Consider the following 27,139-nt stretch of genomic DNA (forward strand, 5'->3'; position numbering starts at 1 on the left):
GATTGCCTCGGCTTAAATGTAAGTTGCACGTAAGTACGTAGCTCGGAGATGGAACAAAAGTTCAATCCTAACACGTCTTTTCTAGCAATACATCGCAAGTTATCTGGGACACTGAACACGGAGCAGCTCGCAGATGTAAGTATCTCATGTCCTGTTAAGTACAGAGTATTGTCCTCGCGCAGTTTCCGGAATTATAAATCCTCGGCGATGTGTTCAACCTATCGTTCCTTTATTTCCTTTGCTTCCTACTTGCATCCTTATTTTTCCATAAAATAAAATGAACTTCGTAATATGATACGTGCATAGAGATATAATAATAGTTAATCTATCCTTCGCAGATAAAATCAAACGTTTGTAAAAAATTCGAAGAACGGTAGAATAGTTATTGAAATATTTAATATTCAATTAATTGGAATATTGTACTATTGAAACGTTCTAATAACCTACTACTCTTTCTAGTATTAACGTATTTGATCAAAGAAAATGTTCATACGATGGAATACATAGGCCAACTACTTAGGATATAGTTTCGAACGATTTCGGTCGAGGATTGCAACGACAACTTCTCGGATTGCACGATAGCAAACAGGAACCTCGTTTCCTCTGAACCTTTCGAAGTGTCAGAAACACTTCAGCCTATCGACTTCGACTAATTTGCTGCAACGATACCGCGTATCGAGTCAACTTCGACTTTTGACCTCGGATGCATATTGCAACGATCCTCGAGGTCATTCACCGATTTCTGTCTTGGTAAGATATAACAACACGTAGTAAAACGTTGCAACAAAGTAGCTCCTTTTGGGTTCTTCAATTAGACTTTAAACAATCTGTGGATTTCCCTAAAACATTCCTACAATCTACTTTTTTCGATTAAAATAGAAAGATCTTGAAAATAAAAATCAAGATAGAAAGGTTAAACTATGAAATAATAAAAGATTGAACTAAAGCAATTGCAGGGAAGGCAGCTGGAACTTAGAAAATAAAAAGATAAATCCAATTATGAAAGGCAGTATCCGTTAAACAACCAATTTGTGGGAAACCGACAGAAACTTTTGTCGTTTCTTACATTCGCTATATTTTGTATAAATGTAACAAACGTACTGTTTCCTTGTAGCATTGAATCGAGGATTCAAAGAGACTGGTTTTACACTTCTTGCAATTATTGCCCTTTCCATAATTGAACAGTAATCTAAGCTACAAAGATAGGTCTGCAGAACGATTGAGACACCTAATGACTTTATTCTTCAATGAAACACTCTACGCAATCCAATTTTGTCCATTCTCGTTCAGTTCGTTTTATTCTTGACCGTAATGTCACATTCGCTCCGTATAATATCTTACGGATATATAGATTATACTTGATCCATTATACGGGTTATGGAAATTCAAAGGGATACACCTACATAGGTGACAGGCTAAGATATCTGAAAGATACGACTGTATCTTATCGCTCTCATCGAGCTGCTACAACTATCGTGCGTCCCGGGAGTTCCCATGATCATAAACTCAATCGCTGATAACGTCGCTGATGATCGTGTGCTAAATTGACCCTCCTGGAGAGTCTCGGTGGCAGGGCGAACGTGTTAGAGCCAAGCCAAGGGACAGCGGACCCGGTGAACGGATGCGGCGATCATCAGCGGAGAAAAAGCACGCCGGCCAGGCAAAGTGACTGGGGGTGTACCCCCTTTTTTCATTTAAATTACTCGAAGGCGGTAGTGGTGCGACGCGGCCGGCATACCTAATGGCCGCATATTGTGCGCTGCCACTGCCACTCAAGGCAAACCGAGAACACACTACTGCGTCAACGGCTGTTCGCGACAGAAAAATAATACCGAGTTCCTCATAATTCGTGGCTGCTTTTCGTCTACGGATATATAGGTACAGGTGTATGCATGCTCTGGCTGTGTACGAGGTACACGTTACATTATCACGAGAAGATCACGTAATCGTTTATCCAAATGGCAGCGTATATTCTAGTCTACGTCGTCGAGTGCAGTTGGTCGAGGACATCGCAAGAGCTGGACTTGACTGAGAGTTGAGTAGAATAGGTGAAGAGTTTAAGTTGATTGAATGGCTGATTTGGATAGACAATGGATCATTCTAGTGGCTTTTACTAGTTGTCAAAGTAAGCTTTCAAGGTGAAGTTTTATTCGAGTTATTTGAAGGATATATTCGTGCTGTTAGGCTTGTATTAAGCTGAAGTTTTGTTCTGATGTGATAGTAGAAAGATAAAACTTGTTCGAATGAATGAAGAATGGCGTACGTTTAATAGAAAACGTTGAAATGATATATAACTATTATGTTGCTTTAAGTTATTGAATGGATTTTGAAATTTATGAGTAGTAGAATACCCTGAAGAAATCTTTGCGAAGGAATATCTGTTGTAATTATATAATCCGTTAATAGCTCTCGAAACTAATTAGACAAAGCGGAATAAATCGTAACGGAAATCTGATTCGTGCTGGTTCTAGAGATACGGCGTTTTAACATTCTGGTCTGCAGATGACGAACAGTTATAAACTGTTTATTCATTAATAAGTATATATACAGTCATTGTGTACCAATACAAGCAACACAGTTCTTATACTTTGATATTTATTTTCTGTTAGCCCTCAACAGCGTAATAAATTACCAATGACTATCGTGGCAGTCGCGTTAAACAAATGTCAAAATCGTAATAAAACCTTGAGATTTTTCACAGCCAATTTTCAGAAACTATTTAGTTGAGTATGAAGTAGATTGAATGAAATAGTTCAGCGCACGCTGATTACAATGGTCAAATTAAAATTCAACGCAACGCGAAGCTTGCTCGATCCCATATTCTTGCTGTTGTACCGCGTTTCAACGTGGAAGGTTATTAAGCAGGTAGATAGCGAGCATAGGTACGTATACAATAAACTGAGCAAGTGAGCGTGACACGAAACGGCGCGAGGAAGCGCAAACATCCATTTACGTTCGTAACGGATGCGTAAATACGTGTGCAGAGATAGAGGAATAAGTGGACGTTGAACGTTCCTGGCTACGTTCGTTGGCATATAAAAAGAAAGACAATACCTAACCAGTCGGCTCATGCTGGATAAATTAATTAACGATTGAACGATGTCGGAAGTAATTAGTCGCGTATCCTATTCGCGATATAATTAAATGCTGGTTAGCGAGGCCTTCACCCCATTTGTTACGAATTAATTTGTATATCTGCGCGATTCACGACAAATAAACTTCGTCCGAGCGGAATTAATCCCAGATGAACGAAAGTATGAATATCAATATTCGGTGGTAAAAAAAAAAGACAAAAAATATGAAGTTAAATTTAATCTAAATCAAAGTGGTTTAAAAATCCAGAAAAGTTGGCAAAAATTGTGAAATTATTAAGTAGAAATTGTCATGCTATATAGAATGTCATGTTGAGAAGTCCTAAAGCTTATGGAAAAACTGAAAATGTGAGAGACCTCGTGTTACACCTGAACGTGACAGATGTGCAATTTTGGGCGTTGCCTCGAATTTTGAGGGAACTGCAAGGTCAATCACCGAAAATTTCTTTGAACAGAGAAAAATGATTGTGTCATTAAATTTTGTGCACTTCAAAGCATCAACGTTTTATATTGTAATAAGATTCGTACAATATAACCTTTATTGAAAGGCAATGACCAAGCATTTTTACATCTAAAATAATTTTGCAACTGGCTTTACATAAGTATTACTCCGTTTTATAAACAGAACGATCATTACTAATTATGAAAGATGTCTGAAAAATTTAGAAGCACATTACATGCAAATATAGACACATGACTTTTCAATTAACGCAGATTCGCAAATCTTGACTAAACTATGATTTCACATAATAGAATATAATTTGACTTACAATGCGAAAAGTCGAAAAAAAAATAAATCGTAAAAAGTAAATCGAAAAAAATCTTCGATATACTAAATCTAACTTCCTTATCATTAATTTTGTTTCACGGCACAAGTAATTTTATGGTAAAATATTTGTCATGTTATTTTCAAACGTATCGTTGACACAAAGAATAGCCTTTATGGAAGTAAGAATAAAAATGTGATTGGTTGAGTACACACCTTTATCTAATTTAGTCTTCGTCTGTGTTGATTCTGGGACTTGTGCTAACTGGACGTTTCTTACGTACTTTTGCAAGTGCTGTATGATTTTGTATTTCGCAGATCTGTTTTTAAACCATCGCGTTGAAGACTCTTTATTTGGAGGTTTAGAAAAATTATGAAAATAAAACTTCTGTTTAAAATATTGTAAGTGGTACTGAACAAAATTAAATACAGTATAAATAGAATATAGTACAAGAGTTTTCGAAATGGATAGCCTTTGACAAACAACGCAGGCTTCAATTATCTCACGGTATAATGAAATTAAAGCAGAATATAATATTTTTGAAATTGGTAAAGTATATCAATATACTATGTTATAACCATGAAATATATGTAAATTTACGAATGTTTATGATGATATAAAAAGAAATTATAAATGTTTAAATGTAAACTGTGCTTTATTAATACATAGTGTATGAATTTCTTCAGTCACTTCCGATGAATCATCAAAAAATTATACCGATGATAAGTATGCTAACAATCAGGTGTAATACATATGCATTCCCAAAGATCCAGTTAACTACAATACGACACGGTCTATAAATTACTTTGAATACACTTTAGTTGGTGAATATATGCTTCACAGAGATTTTTATCTGTATGTGTTGAGCAAATTGGAGTTTATCAAAGCCATATTGAAAGCATTGGAATGTTCGGATAAAATTAAAACTATTAAAATTCTTATGGAGATAATAGTTTCTTACTTATGGCTTGCGGATTTGCGTCTTATGCGTTTAGAAAAAATTAATTAAAAAGACAATCACATGATTTTATCACAAAAATAGATTTAATTTATAAAATAAAAATACGACAGTTAAAAAGTAATATCTTTTGCTAGAATGTAACGACTCCCATTTTACATATAAATAATATCGTACAAAATCTCTAATCAACTAAAATTACCATTTACTCGTTTCTTAAATGTAAATTGACCTTAAAAATGGTGCAAAATAATATTTTCTGACAAAAATGTTCATCGTAAACTCTCAGTTTGCATATAATTGTTTAAAGCATAAATTTTTAAGCATTAATCATAATTTCAATAGCTTATTATCACATAGTATTATACCTGTTATCGTCCCTTGTCATTCTTGAAATTATGTTTACTATGATAAGTATGCACTACAGAAACGTGCAATTAATTCATAAATTTTAATGGTAGAGAAAGAAATAGAAACAGGTCAACGAAAGCATACAATAACGATGCTTGTTTCTTTTCGACCTGCAACCTATATAGCCCGGCAATTCTCATTTTTTCCCCTAGTTTTTCATCAGGACAGACAACAATGCGAGGCATATTTGCGGAATAATGAAGCAACCCGGCACACGGCGCGACAAAATCTTGACTGACAGGAAACTTGGATCAAAACACAACTGGAGTAAACTCCGGTTCGACGGAAATTCATCCGAACAATTATCTTCGGAATGAAATGGCACCAATTAAACCAGTTTCCCCCGTTCTTCCGAGCTTGCAAAAACGACGTCGGTACTAATTAGCAAAGTCCACGCTCCAAGTGAATTTCATACCAGGATCTACAAGTCTCGGATACTCCGCCAACTATTCTGGGCTGTCTTCTACCTCATAAACGATCCAAAGTACTTTCAACAATACCACTCGGCAATTTCTTCCTGCGACAGAATACTTTTTTTCCCTCTTGGACACTGGACACGCATCCAGATTTTTGGTCAAAGCTAATTTTATCGCGTACCACTATTTTGGAAATAAAGCAAGGAAAATTTTACTTTTTACTTTTTACTTTACACTATTACAAACTATAAAGTTCAATTATCAATTCAATTTTAACTACTATCTTATCAATTATTTTATCTCACGCTATTTTTTACTTATCGTTCTTGTTTCTTTCTCAATGCTGCAATTAACATTTTTCAATTTTTCAGAATTATCGATTGCCTGTTGGCATATAGTAAATAATTCCCTTTCAGTCTAATTAGATATATGGTAAAACTTAATGACATTTATAAAATAAACTATCGATTAACAGTCAGTTTTAATGAATTATTTGCATTATTAAATTAATAACGATAGTTACTGTTATAACACCTATATAATTATACTTAGCCTTATGCATGTGGGAAAGAAGAACGAAGTAATGAATAAACTGTCGAGACGAACGCGAGAACTTAATCAACGCTTTGAATACGTATTACGATGTAATCGGCTTAAAAAGAAACGAGGACTGACGGTTCACGTGCGAAAACGGAGATTGTTTATGTTAATCATTCGTTTTAATCAAGCTTTCAGACTATTTTAATTTTAACTACAAAGTAGTTATTTTTGTTCTTTGTTTATCTGTTTGGAGCTCCTATTTATTCACCACCTATGTGAATAAACTCAAAATTTACATTAAAAGTGTTGAACTTTAGGTTTCTTGCGATCTTCTGTAAAACACATTGCCTCTGCTTGTTTTGTAAATTGTGACATTAATTATAATGTCATATTAAATTAAATTAATTATTAAATTGACCCGATGATTGTTGTAGGTATGCATATTAAGTAATCAGTCAAATAATTTGATTTTTGAGTTTGATTTGTTTATTATTTCTAAATTGACAAGGTGAGAACATTACTCGTATTTTAAAGAGAAAAGTAAATTATTATACTAGATTATGTGTACTATATGTTAAAGATCAGTAATGATATTGTGAAAGAACAATGCTATATTTGAGAAATTACTTAAAGGATTTTAAGGATTGTACATTTTTTGAAACACTTTAATTTGGCTGAAATGCAAACGTGGATATGAAAGTGAAAACAGCTCTTTTCAATCATGTCACTTTTAATGACAATTTTGGAAGATATTCTTGGAAGAACGTTTTCGAGGCTGCAAGGTCTTTTGAATTAGTTGGAAAAATCATAATATGTATTTGAAACCATCGAATCTCTCAGAACATTGAAAAGATGGGAACAGTCAGGAATGTTAGATGAACTTTAAAATCAATATTACACACTTCGAATTCTTCAAGCTTTGAATTTGAAAAGTTTACTCGGAGCCTAATCATTAAAACTTATACATTTTTATTCTAGAGCTTAAACTTTCATTAGTATCTACCATAAACAAATTCTCATTACATTGTTCTTTTAAATGGTTTCACGAAATATTTTTCAAGCTAATGTTGTAAGCAATGCATTTAAATAAACAATTATCTGTTTATTAATTATTAGTATAATTTACCTCATCTCCTACAATTGTTTACCAACTTCCTGTTTTATTTCATATCCATTTTTCATAAAGTATTTATTGTGCTAAAATCCATTATTTTAATTTCATCTCTCACAAAAACTACATTACTTATATTGTAACATAAGACAATAACCTGTATTACAAAATAATCCAAAATATTATACGTAAACAAATATAAGTTGATAACAAGATATCGATATTTAAGTAGGTAATCGTCCATAATATTTTAACTACCATATTCTCTTTATTTTCTAATATTCAAAAAATGATTTCACGCTAAAAAAAGCAATAAAATTATGTGACTAATATCGTGGGAAACTTCGTTGAAGCAATTTGAATTGCAACGTATTTAAGAGAATAACGCAACACTAGGCAAGATTTAAAACGTACAAGTTTAAATTTATACGCCACATTAAGGCACGAATTATACTACAAAAGAAATAAAATAAACATATATGCCAATTGGCAATATTCCTGGCTCACTTTCTACCAACAAGAAGAAGGAGAAAATGATTATTTGGGTGTACGGCCATACTGCATACAACTTTTCGCATAAAACTGTGTAAAACAACGGCAGGCCGACGCAGTTCTTGATTTGCGAAGTTTTATAGCAAGATGGCACTATTCCGGCAGGAAAATGCCCACTATGAGAAAAGTTAAGTCCATTTACAAATATGTACGCGCCTACGTATTCCGGCAACGAGAGATTTGTAGACTTAAAGCGAGAAAATTCACGAGATTTTCTTTACTAATAAGTCTATCTTTCGTTAATGTATACATATAGTCTATTGATATATTCAATGTATATTACTACTATTTATACATATACATATGTACTGCCGATCGTAAGTACTAGGATATCTATTAATATCTAGCAGGAATTGAATGCTTTTCACTGTCTCTAATTTCTGTATAATTTATTATAAATCTGTTATTCCATTTGCATTATATGCATCTGATAATACAATACTAAATAAAGCGAAATATAATGAGTAAGTATGACAAGTTTTCTGAGAACTAAAGATTTATAGATATAAACTAAAACGAAAAATATTCACGAGATTTTACGAATGAATCTATCTTTCCTTAATGTTGCACTCGATTTATATTATTATTATCTATGCATAGTACTCTTTAACCCCCCGGAAAGATCAATCTCTATTACTATTATATAACTCTACATCGTACTATGTATTAGTCAAACGTTCCGAGAAGTTTCGAAAGTCTTGTATCAGATAAATATCGAATATCGTGTGTGTCATTGATAATAAGAAGAACAATGTTTTGATTCGATCAGCTTGTTTGATATTGTTTGACGAAACCGATCTATGTTGATCAAGCATTTGTTTTGGATGTCTCGAGTCGGCGCGATTGTTATGATGAGTCACACACGATACCGAATCGGTTTATTCCCTGAACTATTTTTAGTAAATATTTCAAGTCGTCTATTCGTCACGAATATATGTAGGTATGTATGTAGATACATATGTATTTACATTATAGAATATAAAGTCGGCATCCATTATTTTAATAACGTTTAATTTAAAGCTTCTAATATTTTAACATTAAAGCTATTAATAACTAAAAAAATATAGAGCCTATACTAAGCAAATCTAAATGGAAGTATTATAAAAAATATACATATAATACAAAAAGAAAAACAAACTTTCCCAATCCCCAAATCCGATAATTGTAGTATTAACGATTGAAAAAAGGAAATATAATCTAAAAATTGAACGTTTCATCATGTACAACAAACAAGCTGCGATTAACGAATGAGCACTAACTTTTCGAACACTCTATACCTTTGTCTATACGTTGCGCCCCCGCACGTAATACTCGGTGCACGCATGCTCCTTTCGCTCGTAACAGCATTTATTCAGCTGTTACGCTACAAGATCACGAATATGACCTTAGCAATTGCCAAGGAATTCTATCGAGCGCGACTCTTTATTCACTTGTCCGTTCCCCTCGGAAAATTATTCAGTTGTTCGAGAACAACGAATTGAAAAACTCGATTCGTTGTAGGGTCGACAGAAACTAATTTCGAAGGTAATCCCGAAAGACAAACAACGATAACGACAGAGCGTCGAACGTGACCGGATCCATCTGTCGGCATAATTAGTCTCGGGCAAATTGTCCCTTCGTACGTCACTCGTGTCGAATTTTTATGCTGCAGACGAAAAAGTCGGGGCTTTTTCGTTTATTTGCAGTAACCACAAAACTGTGTACTCACCGGGGAAGCTGTGCGTATATGCGACGAAACACGCCGCGACGAGTAGAACTTCAGCAAAGGTTTTCATTTTTGTTTTCCTGTCGCGCTGATTTAGAAAAGCCGCTAGCGGTAAGTTTCTGCAACGATGATTCGATTAGTACTGACGGGTTCGGCTTCTTGCGAACGAGATTGTCACACAACTCGCGAGGGGATCAAGGTCACTCACAGAACCAGCTCACTGAAACTCGCTGACGCTTTGCACTACGACTTTTGTCTCGCGCCACTCTATATGTGATCGTTTGCCTGCTGCTCGACCAATCATCGTGTACCTCGCCGTAATCACGTGAACCATTGGTCACGTGACTGTACGGCGCGCTGCTTGACTCATAGCACAACGTTTTTTCCCGGTATTACTAATTTACATTCTACTATAATACATTCTGCTATGTCGCTATCGTCTTCAACAACTGTGTAAACAGAATGATCGCGACTATTCTTTATGATTAATTTTATAGAGAATTGCAAACTGATGTTGTTGATGTGATAATGATAGAGAACACTATGGATGATACTGTGTTTTTTTACAGTTACAAGTTCTTTTTCCATTCTGCGAATTTTTAACGTATGATTTTACGTTAACTACTAGCTACGATTATTTGCAATAAATACGTTGGAGAATTAATGATACTATAAGACGTAAAAGTCAGCCACAGCTATGTTATTTGTTCTATGAAATGGACTTAACGCATTATATTTGCAACCTTTATTATGCATGCGCATCTGAACTGGAATATCGAGGAAAATTTTATAGCAATGAAATTCAATAACTACTGTTTCAAATACAGGATTACTGATTCCGCTTGACCGTGTTTGTATCGTCAGGTAAGAGATTATACTACACGTATATGTACGAAATCTGTTAATAATTCTTTAAATCTCTATTTTTAGATTTCATTGCAATGGAGGAGCTATTTGTAAAAATCAAATGTAATTCATCCAAGATATTATCGTGGTAGAATAAAATATTGTAAATATTATAAGTACATAATAATATTCAATCATTTTCTTCTATTATATAAAACAATTTATTGAAATAATTGATCTTATAATATCATATTGCATTCTTGCCAAAGGAAATATTTATAATTGAACGGAAGGTAAATTTCCTACAGATCCTTGATGTTGCGAATTCATCGATGGGTAGCATCGGTTTATTCATGAGTTTAATTTTTCTAACCAATCAGTATATAATCACAGTGTGCCGTTAATTATAGTGGTATGAAATTATGTACATACATAAATCAGTTTCATCGTTTCACTTACTTTTAATCAGGATTGGCTCATTTAATAAGAGGGCCAGATGCAAGAAATATTTTGGAAGAAATATTTGTAAGAAATATTTGCAAGAAATATTATTTGCAAGAAATATTAGTCCCAAATAATTCCTTATCTGCAAAAAAAGCATATTTTCTTGAAAAAATGAAGAAAAATAGATATAATAAAGAAAATAACATCAAAAAATAAGAAAATAAACATTAACATATTTAAATATGTAACCCTTTATTGTTATATCATCAATAATATTGAAAAAATTTCAATTTTTTATATTTTTATCAATAGTTAATATTACATGTGCGTTTAATCATTCTGCACACATTCTGGTCGAGTTCACAAAATGAAATTAATTTTAACCAATTAAAAACTTTTCGTTCTAATTTTCTACTTTTTAATTATTTTGTCCTTTTTCCGGGGCTCCTGTATAACCTTGTTACATCTTCTGTGTAAACGGCCCTGCTTACAATCGTTCGAAAATACGTATTGTTCGTTTTCTTGAAATATCGAGGTAATGTTATATATCATGGAAATAAATTCAGATATAGGAAACAATGACATCAATCATATTATTTATTATCGAATGATTTGGTATTTCCGATATTACAAATAACCTTGGTAATGTTTCGAAGATAATTAATCTCACTCGGTACTCCGGTACTTGTAGGTATGTATAGCTACATTAACTACATACATACTAATGATGTCTGTATATGCGTTGGTCTACCTTGAATTGTTATGTGCGGTAATCAGTCCATTTTGGTTCAAAGGTGAATTAGATTTCTCCGTGTTCCCCTAACACAAGATGATGTACAAGATGTTTTAGAAGTCAATGATGCAGGGAATAGTAATGAAGGTTAGTAGTGAAACAAACATTCTTTTCCACTATAACCACTTTTCCACTATAATAAAATAAATTTATTAAGATTGGTGTCTATCATTTTTGTAAGTTTTCCATAAATTTGAATACGCTGTTCCTTTTTTTATATTATTTAATATAATAATATAAGGATAAAGTAACATAACCTAAATGTGGTTGGTGGTCGCACTACATATTTAGCGTTCGTAACCACATTAATATGCAAAATATATCGCTATATAAAGTAGAATAAGACATTAGAAACACGATTTAATAATTAATGTCGTCGTGATATTCAAAATGGAAGTTTTCATTTAGTAAACGTTCGCAAAATTTCAATAACATTGCGAATGAATACAATTTCATTAAAAAATTCTTGTTCATTTAAATGTCAATCATTCATGCCAGATTGATTTGCACGTTCTACGATTTACAGTTTACCTCAATTCATCTTTACAAACATTACGTAAAAAATTCACGTCAAGGATACCTTTGCAGATATGCAAATATAATTGATCATTTCATATCACCACAAGGAAAGGTTAACTGTACATGCGATAGCAATAACTGGTTGTAATCGTAGAATAAGAAGAGTGTACACTTTTAACCTTGTTTTCATCGAACATGTGCAAGTGTGACACTTCATGAATTTCAAAAGTCATTATTAACGAGTTCAGCCATTCAACAACGTGGCAATTTTTTTTGCAACCAGATACAAACAAGACCGTGTAATCGTCGACGAATGGAGAATTTGTCGACGAAACCACGTAGTTCCTCTTAGCTAATGATGCAATTTCAACAGGTCATTGAATACGCGAATGTCTCAAACGATCGTGCAAGTAAATGGCCTACAGTGTGAATCGTGAGTACTTATGCGAGCTGTTACTACGCACGTTAAACGATCATACGGTCGTGGAATATAAATGGGAAGTTTCATTAACGACATTGCACGTATGTTCCGTCGAATTTTCGAGATGCTACACTTGCTTGGAAACCAGCACCGATTTCGCGAAAATGCGCCCCGTGGATCGACCGTGATCTCGTATTTTATTGTTGTTTTTCTTTTCGTGTCCATTTTCTCCGATCTTTCCGGTCGAGTGTACGATTACGATTTATAACGTAGAAAATCTGGAATGGTGTTCGAGCAACCATGAGCGATCGGTTTGATCGTGCATCGAGTTAACAAAGCGAAATCGTTCGAGAAATATGTATTACATTTTCGTTGCGATTTTGCATAATGCGATTGAATAAAATTTACGCACGTGACGTGTTCGACGGTTACGTAATATTTTCGCCAGAATTCGATATAATGTTCGAAACGTGGCGATCATCGATAATTGATGTGTTATATTAATAGCAACAAAGGCACATCGGACAATGATTTGAAAAATAAAATAAAATCGATTTGCGATAGGCCAGGCAACAAAGCAGTGTTACCAATTTTCCGATATCCTGTAATAATGTTTGAACGATTTACTTCCTCCATTTCGCGGCGTTTCTCCGTAATGACTCGTTGAAATCGTGAAATTCAAGCGTACAATGAATCGAACGATCATCAGTTGACGTAAATTTATTTCGAAGAGAAGATCAGGCGTCGGCGTTAATTTGGTGTCTCGTAAAGTCGTAAACAACGTGGCTTGCGTTCTAAATGGACGAGGATTTCCGGTGTTTTATCGGAGACCATAAAGCCGTGTGTTACGATTGTGCCCGTCGATATCCTGATCTTCGTCGCGAATGCCTTTCTAGTATGATCTCTTTTGCAACGACGACAGTTCCTCTTTATTTTTTCTCTATTCTTTTTTGTTCTTTTTTTATCTTCCCGTTTTATCAGTTGCACCACTCGCAGAAACGAAGTGATACACCGTTGGTTGCGAGATACGATTTTTGTACTTCGTTCGATTAGTTTAAAGAATAACAAAACGGAACAGATTGCGTTTCTGTAATTACATGTTTCGTGTATAATGTATGATATTATGTAGTAGGTTCAAATTAAATTATTTTGTAGAAAATCATCTTTGTGCTCATTGCCATAATATTAATCTATTAATGATGTTATTAATATAAATATTCTCTTAATACCATTTATTTTTTAAAGCACTCTATTTTAACTGCTATTTCAAACGATAACTGTTATCTTTGTTTACCTCACCTGTGTCACTGTTATTTCCGTCTTCTGCTTTTAGTTTCTTTCTTTTTCTAGCTATACTTTTGTACTCGTTATTATCGCTACATCACTTACAGGAAGTGAAATTCAAAAAGTACTAGTCTTATAAATATTAGTTCCAAGTAAGGATAGTTTTTTGTTAATAATTTTCATTTCGATAATCGCAATTTCCAATAGTGAACAACGATATATGTAATCTATAATTTTAATTTCTTGCGTGTAAACGAAATTAGAGATTAGATATCATGATCTACGAGCAAAGTTCGAATAAACTTCCTCCATTTTATAGACGTATAAGATCTACTTCTCATTCACGAGCAGAGCTGTTAACTCAGAGAACATCTGTACATGTAGTTGCAGTAAACTTGGATTTCTCTGTCGTTAGCGAGTAATAATTTGCGAGTGGAAATGTATATATGCACAAATAAGAGATAAATGTTTAACGTTATTACAATCGTAGTGCTTGATGAAACGAAGGAGGAACGAATTTCGCTGTTAAATATGGTATACATACGTTTTCGCAGGATTCTCGTCACAACGTTGAATTTATTTGCTTGACTCAAGATTTCCACTGAGGTCTCTTTGTTTACCCAGTTTCACAAAATAGTCTATATTAGTCTACGTGATCGCAGTAACTGTATTGTGCCCGAGGTGAATAATGTTAATATGACGCAATCGGATTTTAACTTGCTGTAGGTACAACCGCGATTCATTTTATGGATAAAAAATTAATGATATAGGAATATTTCTTGGAAATGAAGCTTGACTCAGAAAAAAAGAATTGTATACAAGTCCCAGTTTTTTCCGCAAAACTTTTCCAGTATATTTTATAAGCAAGGTGAAGAGAAGAATGCTACATTGTATTTGTATTTATATTTATTACCTCTTGGCTTTCGGCTTCGACAAGCTCCCGATTTTATGCATGACTCCTTACAAATTCTATATAATTGCCTTCCTTACATTATACTTATTCTAATCTTACTCTTTACTTATCGCTATATAAACCTTAACTAATCATTTAAACAATTAATTTAATCAATTCTAAATTCTTAGTAACCTTCTGACAATTATACTGTGATCTGATTCTCATTTTGTTTCTTGGCCACTAAAATCATCAGATATCTCACCAATGGATTTTCATTTGTGAGAAACTGTGATAGAAAAAGTTTGTGAAACACAAATTAATACGTATCAAGAGTTAATGCAAAGAATTACTATTTATTATATTTATTATATATATTTATTATATTCGTATATTTACGCAATTAAGGACAGTTTTCTTTCCATTTCCCAACAAGAAATTGGTAATACAATAGACTATATTTCCCATAGATGCCAATTTTGCATTCTTAATAACAGGCTACGATTTGAAATGGTATTATAATGCGAACCGATAATCAACTCCCATGTGATATTGAAGAAGAAAGTATTCCATTGTTGTTTCATATTTTTATTGTAACCTTCTAACGAAGCATTTAGGAGCAGGAGTTTATAAAATATTTTTTTCTTATTTTTGGTTATAGACTACACCGGTAAAGTTTTGCGGGAAGGTACTGAAATAGCCTGTACGTGTTTAGAAAAACATCTTTGCTGGAAACTTGGTTGGAGAATTTGTAAAACTATTCTGTAAGAACAATTTTTTGGTAACTTTAACTTGTTGTGAAATATTCCATCGTTTCCAACTAAACGAAATGCCCTGTATACCTACGTAACTTTGTTAGTGAACAATACGTATATGTCGAATATTTTTATCAAACTGCAAGTCAGCTATTTCGAACGGTGTTGATAATTTGATTTTATTATATATATTTAACAGCGGAGGTCATTAGCAAAGCAGCACAGTTAACAGTCTATAATTTTAAATACAATTTTGTAGATATCAGGAATTGAAGAAGGTTCAGCAGATTTTGGCTAGAATCCAACAATTTGATAATATCATTAGACGCTTTAGTAGTTCTCCTAGTTTTAAGTCTGCTATATTGTAGTATATAATATACAATTACTTTAACATGAAATTGTGTATCAAGAAAAAGTGATTGTACGATTACGCAACTATCTGGAATGTAATCTTAAGGTAATATTTGTTCCCTTATTAGAAATTAGGATATTGGTTGGTATCTATGGACAACGACAAAAGCTTTATGTGAAGAGTGTTCGACTGAATATTTCTTAGATAATGTGTCGTCAGGCTGCTCCTCATTATCGGTTAATAGTGCAATGATAGTAAGTGTGCTTCTCTGAGACTGGTACCAGCACCATTGTGCGACGCAAATGTTGAGTCATCACGACTGAAAATATCGTAATTACACCGACCGTTTACACATGTATATTTTCTCCTTGACTGTATGCAGTGTACCTGCAAATCGTGACGTGTCCAGAACATTCGAGCTTGAACTGCATGATTTGCTCGCGGAAAGAATAAAGTAATGCATTCGCGACCATTTCAACTCGCTTCCTTTAAATTGTGATTATTTCCATTTTTATCGGAGTTATATTTGAAAGTCGTAGTTCGAAATTTTAATAAAAGAACGTTATTCGGACAGAATGAGGTATTTCCATTTCTTCGGCGTTTAATTAAAGTTTTACGAAGTAATACGAATAATCCTTCTTCCTTTAATTTTCTAATTTTACGGATAACGGAATTATAAGTACTTAGATGCTGAATCATTGCATAGTAATAATATGCTTTGATTCGGTAACGTAATATTGCGAATTAACTTTCGTTAAAATAAAAAAATTTTGATTAATTATTCAAACGAAGGAAAGGTATGATTTCTCCGAAGAGGCTTCCAATTATTTCAATATTTTGATTATTCGTTTTTGATTATTCGTTTAAACACTCAGAAGCTTTATTGTATACGATGACTGTCAGGAAGTCACTTTGAACATCTCGAGGACAGATTACGTTCTGGATGTAATTTACTTAGTAATCATGTAAAATAAATCTTATTGTGACAAAGTGTCACTCATTGTTCCACGAGACCTCACTCGTTAATGAAATACCGTGAACTACCTCGTATTGTATGATCTTCGCATTGATAATAACTGATTTAGTATGTTCTGTTTCTAAGTTTTGACAAGATTGGGACAAATTTTGGTAAAACTAATTTTCCTATTGCTCAAAGGCTTTTTACTTCTTAACCAAACTTTATTATCAAATTCCGCAATTACAAATATATTAAGTTGTGAGACGTAAATTTACTCAACAATGTTTCATTATCGATTAAACAATTATACAAAAGAATTACAGTTCATGGACAGCGAATAGTAAAGTTTGCTTTAAGTAATTGCTAAGTTACATTAAGACTGTAAGATTCCTTTCCGATCTTCAAAATGGCTGGACGTTTCCAAATGCATATTCCTCCAAGACATCTTACCATAGTTTCTATTTTTATTCCCAAGAAATATTTCATAATCAGTTGACTAACTTCCGACTGGTTCAAGTGATATTGATTGAATAATTTGCCACTTGGTTATGAACTAAATAAAATTTAATATGAAATTGTTCGAAAATTTTAAATACAACTTTATTAATTTCTTCTCTATTATATAAAATTATAATCATTGACTTCCTTACAAAAAAAAAAAAAAAAAAAAAAAAAAAAAAAAAAAAAAAAAAAAAAAAAAAAAAGTACATGTTAACGTGTGATTCATTCTTCACGTTCACGATATAACCTGAACACGTCAATTCGTTACGTATTCCTACAGACGAAACATTATTTTCTTCGAAAAAAAGATAAGCGAAACAAAAGTTGTTAAACTACGCTAAATGTACATTTTTCTTTCATTGATCTTTTTTTACGATTTGCACGTGATCTGCTCTTATTCTTCTCGTAGATATCCATTCAGAAAAGCGTTTCCGTGGTTCCATTCATTCAATCGACGACAATATGTCGCGACACAATCACGCAATCATAGCACACTGTCGAATAACATTGTTCGTTTCTTTCCGTAAAAGATTCATCGTAGACTGCTATCGCGGTTAAAAGTTCTATCGAAGTTGAAAGTCTTCACAGAGGGAAACATAATATTTCTATTACTCTCACTATGTTCTTGGAATTTTTAGATTCCAATCTTGCTTTCGTGATAATAAACAGAAAGACTTTCAATGTTGTAAAGAGAAAATGTAACTGACATAGGAGCGAGAAGACATGCATACTAACAACGGATCCTTTATATTTTGTTAAAAAATAAATTTATGTACTTTGATACATATTCTTTCATTATGAACAGTTATTGAAAAAAAAACTGATCAAAAATTGATATAAAAGCTGAAATTATAAAAAAAGAAATAAGAAGAAAATTGATATTATATGTATGGATATCTATAAATATATATAAATACATATTGACAATGATTTTGAAAAATTGAATTTTTATTATGAAAAATTGTTTTCGGACAGTAACAATTCCTTGTATTCGATAAAAAGAAAAATCTCACGGCTTTCTCTGATCTCACATAATGAAATGAATCTGGAATCACAAAAAGCGAATATTTCTGTCAATTTCGTGCAGCTTTGCTTTCATATTTTGCAAGTCACGTCCACTGTCTTCCATGCTTTGCGCACTCTCTTAATCGGTTTCTAAAATTATCTGCGGGAACATAATATTCAGACGTCACAATCTGTGTTAAGGTCGAGCGAAGGAAAAGTGGAGCGAATATTCGCTCGTCACTCTCGAACTGCATTTCACGCGAAAACTTTATCGACAAGCCGATGTTCCAAGGAAAAAGGAATGAAAAAGCGAAAAAGCATAAACTTACGATAGCCTTTTGAAAAAATAGATTAAACAATAAAAGTAGAACAACAATATCTTAGGGAAATATTATTCAAGGCTGTATTGACGAGAAAAATAGGCTTTGACACAGAACCGAAAGTTTAGACATTACCCAGTGACTCTCCCGTGTCAAGCGGAGCCAGGCACTGTTTATAGATTACCACCGGGCGTACACTGTTGGTTGCTATAGCTTGAAAACGGTTTTCCACCTGTGTGCCACCTTTCGTCGGCACGAAGGAATCTCTCAAGGGTTGTATCCAGCGTGGGGGAGTCGATCACGGTTAGCCACACAGCGAAGTAACCCCGTCCATCAGGATAGAACTGTTGAAAAATGGAAGAACCCTTATCTTGGAGGATACCTGAAAACACTCGACGAGAATCCCATTCGGCTGGCAGTTGATAAACCGAAGGAAAGCATCGTGGAAAGATCGTAGGCCTATCGAGAGTGGCAGGTAAGAAGTAAAAAGGAAGGAAGAAAAAGCGTGATCTAGAGTGGACAAACGTCAAGAAAAAGACGTTTGGAGGACGTGAAAGAGCGTAAAGAGGGATGTCTGAATGGGTGGTGTCTGCTCGTGTCGAGGTCGCGGTAGCCAGGTGAATGCTGGCTCGATCCTTGATCGAGTGATCAGTCATGCAAGCGACGAGGATCAATGTCTATTGTATCGTCTGGCCAATTACAAGAAGGGTGGCGAGCTGATCGAGTCGTACAATCAAGGTGGCCAAGCGGAAGTGGAAAAATTGATCAGGGAACAGTTCGGTGTACTGATGTACGCAGATGGGAAGGGTCAGGCGATCAATCGGGCGGAATATCTACGTTGGAAATTCCGTGACCTCGAGCAGGTTGTGCTGCCAATAGAGGCTTCTTTGTCACAGTTCGATCCTCTAGCTCAATGGAACGATCATGAAGCATGTTGGCAGATGCAATATAGAGGATCACTCGGAGAGACTCTCCTGCATGTCCTGATTATATGCGATACCAGGATACACACACGACTAGCGCGTATTCTGCTTAAGTGCTTTCCACGATTGGCTATTGACGTAGTCGAGGGCGAGGAGTACCTCGGCGCTAGCGCTCTGCATCTCGCTATCGCGTACAACAATAATGAACTGGTTCAAGATCTCGTGGAGGCGGGCGCGATTATTTCTCAGAGGGCGATAGGCAGCTTTTTCCTGCCTAGGGACCAACAACGAACGAATCCAGCTAAGAATACGGATTACGAGGGATTAGCATACCTGGGAGAGTATCCCCTCGCCTGGGCTGCTTGCTGTGCAAACGAGAGTGTTTACAACTTATTACTCGACTCTGGCGCTGATCCCGACGAGCAGGACTCTTTTGGGAACATGATACTACATATGGTAGTCGTTTGTGATAAATTGGTATGTACTTGTTAAATTTGTTTATATCGTACGTTATTCTAAGCAAATGTTAATTTGAATTAGTTTTGTTTCTAAAATATTCTTTGAATATTTCTATTTCACTGTTTCGGGAGTATTTTTTTATATTATTTTCTATATTATTTCTATATTATTTTTCTATATTATGTAAGTTGGTTAATCGAACGATATCTTGTACAAGCATATATCGTTATTCAAGGTTCAATTCGTGGTAATAGTTAATATGTGATGCTTTTTTTATTTTTTCTGATTCATTTTCACCACATCTTTTATACCACATTCAGTCGTATAAGATCTCTATGAAAACATTTTTACGATATTTTCCTTAACAAATTATTGACAGAACTACTTCTTACGTATATGTATATGCATCTATTCTGCATAAACATCACATCATAATTCTCGAAGAAGAAATATCTATTATTATTTAAAATTGTATGTCTAGAGAACCTCGAACAATAACTTACGATTGTTTTCTACAGAAATTTTTAAAACAACACTGAGCACTTGAATTCCTTGTCCTATAGCATGAGTATATCTAACTATAATTCATACATGATAAACAGGAAGCATATCGACGACAATTTAAAAGAAGGTTTCGCGATCTATCAAATGTAGACGTAATCGCAGTGTTTAAAAACTTAATTAACTAGTCTAGCCATAAAAGCTTTATGAGATAAAGGATTAATAAGCCTCATACGGGTTTAAACGATAAAATCGAATTAGCATTCACGACATCAGACAGAATATATCGAACGAACAGGCAAATTAATCGACTCACCATAAATATTATTTTGCGTATTGGTAATTTCCATATAACGCAATTAAAAATAGTTTACTCGGTTATCCGGTGTAACAACGCTTTAATAAAGGTTAGTTGTTGGCAAACTGGTCAAAAATTGATCGCTATGTTGATTTTTTTCAAAGAAATCGGAAAAAATTTCAAGCTGCAATTTACCAATATTTTTGCCAGACCTTTTTATTTTTTATTCGTAACTATCTGCATTTTTTCACAAGGTTATATCGGTTTTCGTGGAAATCATGATCCAACCAAGTCGAAAGGTATTTCGGGAGAGTGCTGCATTGATAAACAATTAAATATAACAAAGCGACGGTGTATAAAAATGGAACATCGAGTATTCGAAAACTCGATTAACTACCATTTGATTTGTTTACTTATACATACGTACACATGTAATACCAAAAAGGTAGTGAAAAACAAGACAGTAGAGGAATTACGCTTTTATATGTGTACATTTTAGACAAATTTTTTTCAACCCCCGTAACACAATCAATATCGCAAGTTTTTTCATAATATTCATTTTCATTTTTTTATCTTCATCGCTTATTTCATTGTTATGTTACGTATCTAATATTACAATATCGTGCACGAACATTCTATCCGCTATTTACTTGCAACGAATATATAAAAAAAGAGAGAAAAATCGATATCACTGACCCAACGCAGACGAATACCATCTTAAACAAGAGACCACACAGCGTACTGGTCTGTTTTTCTTGGACCATCGAGAAAGATTTCCGCTAAATCGAGTACAATAGCACGGCTGTATAACGCAGGACATGTTCGGGTATGCCCTCCGTCATCCGAAGCTTCCTGCTCGCAATGGGATCGTGAATGCCGCCGGACTGACCCCATTGACGCTCGCCTGCCAGCTGGGTCGCGCAGAGGTCTTTCGGGAGATGTTGGAACTGTCTGCACGAGAATTCTGGCGTTACAGTAATATCACCTGCTCGGCATATCCGCTGAATGCACTCGACACGCTGTTACCTGACGGCAGAACAAGTACGTCGTAATGCTAATCGAATTACACGCTTTCGAGAATCGTCGTCCGGGTTTCGTCGTCCACGAGCAACGTTCAAGTGGCCACTCACTTTGTGACGTGCCTTCGTATAACTGTCAACACTCAAGGCCGAATCGTCTTTAGATCGTTTCCTCTATTTCGGTGGAAAAAAGAGGACGCCGATTCTCCGGTAATACCATGTAATTGGCTCGCCTTTTTCGAATCCCGATCGACACCTCTTGATTGATTTTCTGAGGGAAATACCGGTGCTTTGAAATCAGTGTTCTGGGAGAATCGGAAATTTGTAGCTGCTTTGGGACCTTTAATTTATGGAATTGCCAGATCATGCGAATATCGTTGGTAATAGAAGATAAAATATATTCCAGGTTTTGGTTTGATATTTAAGGTACTAACGATTTTTCGATGATACCAGCATTCGTGGAGATAAAATATGGGTTTAAGAACACTATGCATAATTCGAGCTCGATTCGATATGTGATTTTATGCGTATGTGGTTGCGCGTATGATATTATTGTTTGATATGAGGAGGAAATCACTAAAACCTTGAAGAGAATTTTTGTACGAAAAAGTATTTAAGATTAAAAAATAATTATCTTATTTTTAAATAGTTACGTTTGTTCATTTCTAATAACAGATACGTACTTTACTACATATCGAGTGCAGATCGAATAATTTTAATAAATGACGAACAACATTCGTCATGGATTTTGAATTGTAAACATCTTTCGAAGCACCATCGTATTTTATTTTTTGAACTTATTTATATGTAAATAATACAATAGTAAAATTTGACGTAAACATATTTCAAACATCGGTACGGATTGATAGAAATAGAAGCAACTGTTGACAACTCTATTCGTAATAGTATAAAATAGTTTAATTCTGATATATTTTCAGTTAACTTGAGCGCAGCGCACGTTTGTAATTTTGAGTTCCACTACTGTAACAACTTTCCGCTACTTCATCATTTAAGTTAGAATTGACACCGTGCTTCTATTAAGTATACCTAGGAACAGCAATGCAATAGAATATTTAGAATAGGGCAGTTTGAAGTTTCGACAGACGAAAATATTTAGTATCCTTGAGGATTCAAATGTTTAATTTATATTTATTATTAGACTTTCTTGTCAACGAAAACATTGGAAATTTAATCGATGCTCAAGCTTTTGATATTTTCTACTAGCGATAGATGTATCGCAATCTTATTTTTAGAATTAAAAACTGGATGCTACGCGAATTGTGGATCGAACGAAACATTCTCCTTATTTGAATAGAATTTTTCTTTTTTGCAAAACAGGATTTCTAATTAAACAGTTCACGAACGTTTATAAAAGTGGTTGACGAAAGACATATGATTAGATACGTTAGGAACTTTCTTAGGAACATGCGAATCTTTTAAGATCTTTCGTATGGACTTTGTAGATTTTTAAGAACATTTTTAAGAATTTTGCGGATTTTAAGCGTTCACATTGACGAACTTTACCGACTTTGTCAAGAATTTACTCAGACTTTGTACGCATTTGAGAAAGACTCGTTATAACACTCGTTAATTATTATCGTTTGATTATTACCAAATACTGAATCAAGAAACGAGTAATCATAAAATTCGATTGTGACACCTCGATATCCATGAGCAATCACATTACTCGCGATCGTCGTTTAATTTTCATGAAATTCCTCTTCGATAGAGAGACGCATCATGCACGAAGCTAAGCCCCGTTACCATGCCACGATCTGCATTTAAAGAGCCCGGCAATCGGACTTCTGCCAAATTGTATCGAAGTTTCCAGCAGTCTCTTAAGCCTGCCTGCTTTCCTTCCCTCTCTCTCATTCACCTTCGAACTTGTGCAAAGTGGATGTATCCATCCACGATTGGCGAGTTTTCTAGACGTTTCGGTGATTCATGGGAAGCAAAGAAAGAAACGGAAGGGAAAGACAGAAACAGCAAGATAGAGAGATAGAGAAAAAGCAAAGATGCCAGCGTGAAGATTGTGCAACGTTGGGAATGCCACCCTCGAAGAGGGGCGCGGGAACTGTGTAAGAAGGAAGACAAGGGAAAGCGGGTCGTTGCAGGATGCAATTACGGCCATTTAACGAAGTTTCGAGATTAGCCGCGGACGCGGAGTTGGGTGCTCGCGTTTCATTTAGTTTCGGAATCCATTATCCTTTCACCCAGCTCTTCCTCCAACCTAACCTCACTGCCACTTCGTACCTACCATCGTCTCTCCACGCTCCTTCGTTTCCTAGCCGTGTCCGTCTTTGTCACCGCGGCGTGAATGTCATCCGATGGATTCGCCGATAGCTGAGTCGAGACGAACCTACCGACTAAAGGATGGGGATGACACGGGGCGGAGAGAGGGTAACCATGCCGTTGGTATATATGTATAAGAGAGGGTGAACTTTGGGTTTGCTCTCCTTCCAGTGGGAACGCTTAATTATTCCGAGCCAAGGCCAGCTAGCCAGCTAGCCAGCCAGCTAGCCAGCCAGGCAGCCAGCCAGGGTCCGTCAGTTGGTTAGTCGGACCAGTTCCGCTAGGTAAACCAGTCTGCTAACCAAGGTCCAGAATTTCCTCCTTATTTTCTTTGCCGTTTCTTCGCTCTTTCTTCCCTGTTCGAGCTTTTCGCGTTTGTATTTGTCACGCGCGCCGTGTCCTCGTGAAAGAGGGGAAGCCTTCGAAAAGAGACTTTATAGAGAGGTCGCAGTTTTGAGGAGTCGCGTTAATTCCTTTGTTAAAGCCTTTCGACCGTCCTTTGTTAGCATCGTGAGAATTCCTCGTGGATCCTCAATGACACGAAATCGTCGAGATCTTCTTTCACTCGCCGTTGTATTTCCTTTCCTCTTTCGAAGAATCTTCCTCTTCTCTTGACGAACGAAGGGGACTAAGATCTCCAAGGGAATACAAGAGAAACTACAGGGGTCGAAAGGGGAGACAGAAAAAGCATACAGACCATCGGGGAGACAATGTTTCGTCCACGTGTCGTCATTATCGATCATGTAGAGGGAAAGACAGAGAGAGAGAGAGAGAGTGAGTGAGTGAGAGAGAGAGGGGGGAAAAAGAAGGAGAACGAAATGGGGAGGAACAACTAAAAGCGATAAAGTTGATCGATGATATTCCTAACGCCTCTTTGTTCTCTATCGAGCGGCTTGACACGAAAGTTCATCGGGCGTATGCGTTCACAGGGACAGAGGTTTCCTGATATAATCTGTCGCGCTATTACATCACCAGCGATCGACTTTTGATGTTCCCTGATGAAATTAACCTCGGAAAGATAGCTTAAATCGATTACTGGGAACACGAATGGCCGCCTCTGCTGAAACGTTAATAATTATTCGGGCGCAGCACTTAGGGATGATTATCAGCGATAGCGAATCGTTATTCAACTTTAGCTCAACGTCCGTTTTTGCGGGACTGGTCGACCACCTCGATCTACCCGTTGATCTACGGGATGACCATAGGTGAAGAGAGAACAGAGAACCGTCAGGGAAAACTTCTCGTGAGGTTTGTGCCGGAGTTGGATATAATTACGAGTTGCGGTAACGACCGCCTACTATAGAGAAGTTCGTCGTGTGCGCGAACTTTGAACACCCCGTTCGACACAGTGGCGATGTATTGCCGAAAATTCAAGATTGGACGACAGCAACTGTCAGACGTAAGACACTTGGATGGTATCGTGTACGATGTATTTTCCGATACGCGTAACATATCGTGTGAATAAATTGTGGTTGATGAAAATTTGCAAAAGGGAATTGATAGAACTTGATGAATGTATCTGTAAAATCAGGAATACCTCGAGAAGACTTCTTTTGTCTTAATTAAGCGTGCTGGAGAGTTTGCACTACAAAAGTTTTATGGATGTTGCTGAAACAGGATAAATGTGCGTGCAAGATAGCGATGGAAAATGCTGTATAAATTCTTGGTAAAAAATGTGCCAAGAAAGTTTTAAAAAACGAATCCTGCAATAGAATGTCACCATAAGACACGGATTTACTAGGAAGTTTACTTATTGATTTAATTCGGGTTTGCTTGTCTTAAATTATTGAAATAGGTTTCCCGTTACTGAAGCTTGCTGTCATCGATAGTGAGAAACTAGTTTATGTCCTATTTTCTTTCGTAAAATTGGACAGCTCTGTATCTAAAAATTATAAAAACACAACTCTTTGCTTTAAACATTAACATTAAATATTTCATTTCACATCATTACTATTACCAATACCAAACAGTACTCGTTTAATAAGCTTCTGTAAATTTCACGAATATTTCCTTCTTTTACAAAGTTTTGTTCAATAGTATTAACAGTTTCAAATCTAACTACATATTTGGTACCTCTTAAACTCCATTATTCGACTTAAAACATTTTAATCCGCGTGATTATCAAGGGGATGTACCGGAGAAGTACAGCGTTGCATAGATATTTGGTTGCAGATCGAATTGATCGGTCTCGTAACAGCGTTTAAGCTTCGGCGAAACATCAAAGTGACCAGTCAAATTAATATTCGCGCACTACCTACGAACCGTTAAATGTTTAGTTAATTGAATCTCACAATGGGGGCTCCATATAATTCGGAGATGCGAGAGAAAAGGAACGAGATAGATTCGGTCGTCCGAAAGCTCGAGCATCGATTCAATCGACGTAGAAGACAGAGCTGGAATGGAAAGTTTCGGACCGGATAGAACGGGGACGCGGATATTCGTTGCCATTTTGCTTGCACATCTGAAATTCAATTTCCCAGCCAAAAGCTGTCGGGGAAGTTCCCATCAATGGCGGCTCTGCTGGCGCCGTCGCGGTGGAGTGTGAAAGAGAGAAGAATGGAGATTGACAACAGACGCGAGCGAACGTTAAAACGTTTCCTTGAAAATATCCAATGGAACTGCGAACTTTTCTGACGCTTTAAGCTACCGTGAAAGCAGCTTTGTTTGGGTCGACGACTGATTAAAGAGTCTGAAGGCAAGACGATCGAGGTGAGACGTTGCTATCACCATCGTACGAAGAATTTGACGTGACACGGCGCGACTAGTCGAGACGACACGCGAAAACGAAAACGAATCCGATCGATGAACGCGCTAAACTTTACCAAACTTACCGACGATAAACGCTTAATATTTCACGGCGAAGTCGGCTGAACAAAACTCGATAATCAATACGGATGACACGGTTAAAAGTTCGTTGGCCGTTGTTCGATATTTGTCGGTTCTTTCAAATCTTTCACGCTTCACCGTACTCTGTAGACTGCTTTTGTTTCGCGATCAAATTAGTG

At 35.5% G+C, this 27,139-nt stretch overlaps 2 protein-coding genes and 1 long non-coding RNA gene across 4 annotated transcripts in view; 2 read left to right on the top strand and 1 right to left on the bottom strand.

The window, feature by feature from the left end:
- LOC100642807 (icarapin-like) overlaps window positions 1–9,810 on the bottom strand; it is a 55,395-nt gene extending 45,585 nt beyond the window's left edge. Inside the window, exon 1 of the mRNA XM_003396180.4 lies at window positions 9,556–9,810. Coding sequence (XP_003396228.1) covers window positions 9,556–9,622 — 67 coding nt within the window. The 5' untranslated portion in view covers window positions 9,623–9,810. The remainder of the gene's footprint in view (window positions 1–9,555) is intronic.
- Window positions 1,942–5,858, top strand: LOC125385200. The gene is made up of 2 exons (XR_007224228.1): window positions 1,942–2,125; window positions 5,381–5,858. It is a non-coding gene; the product is annotated as an uncharacterized LOC125385200 (long non-coding RNA).
- A 7,694-nt stretch (window positions 9,811–17,504) lies between the features above and the next one.
- Window positions 17,505–27,139, top strand: part of LOC100648205 — a 61,913-nt gene continuing 52,278 nt past the window's right edge. For both annotated transcript variants that reach the window (XM_048406297.1, XM_048406298.1), the window contains exons 1-2: window positions 17,505–20,042; window positions 21,639–21,864. In XM_048406297.1, coding sequence (XP_048262254.1) covers window positions 19,221–20,042; window positions 21,639–21,864 — 1,048 coding nt within the window. In that variant the 5' untranslated portion in view covers window positions 17,505–19,220. The remainder of the gene's footprint in view (window positions 20,043–21,638; window positions 21,865–27,139) is intronic.

The sequence above is a fragment of the Bombus terrestris genome, chromosome 6 (assembly GCF_910591885.1).
Source record: "Bombus terrestris chromosome 6, iyBomTerr1.2, whole genome shotgun sequence".
Classification (NCBI taxonomy): Eukaryota; Metazoa; Arthropoda; class Insecta; order Hymenoptera; family Apidae; genus Bombus; species Bombus terrestris.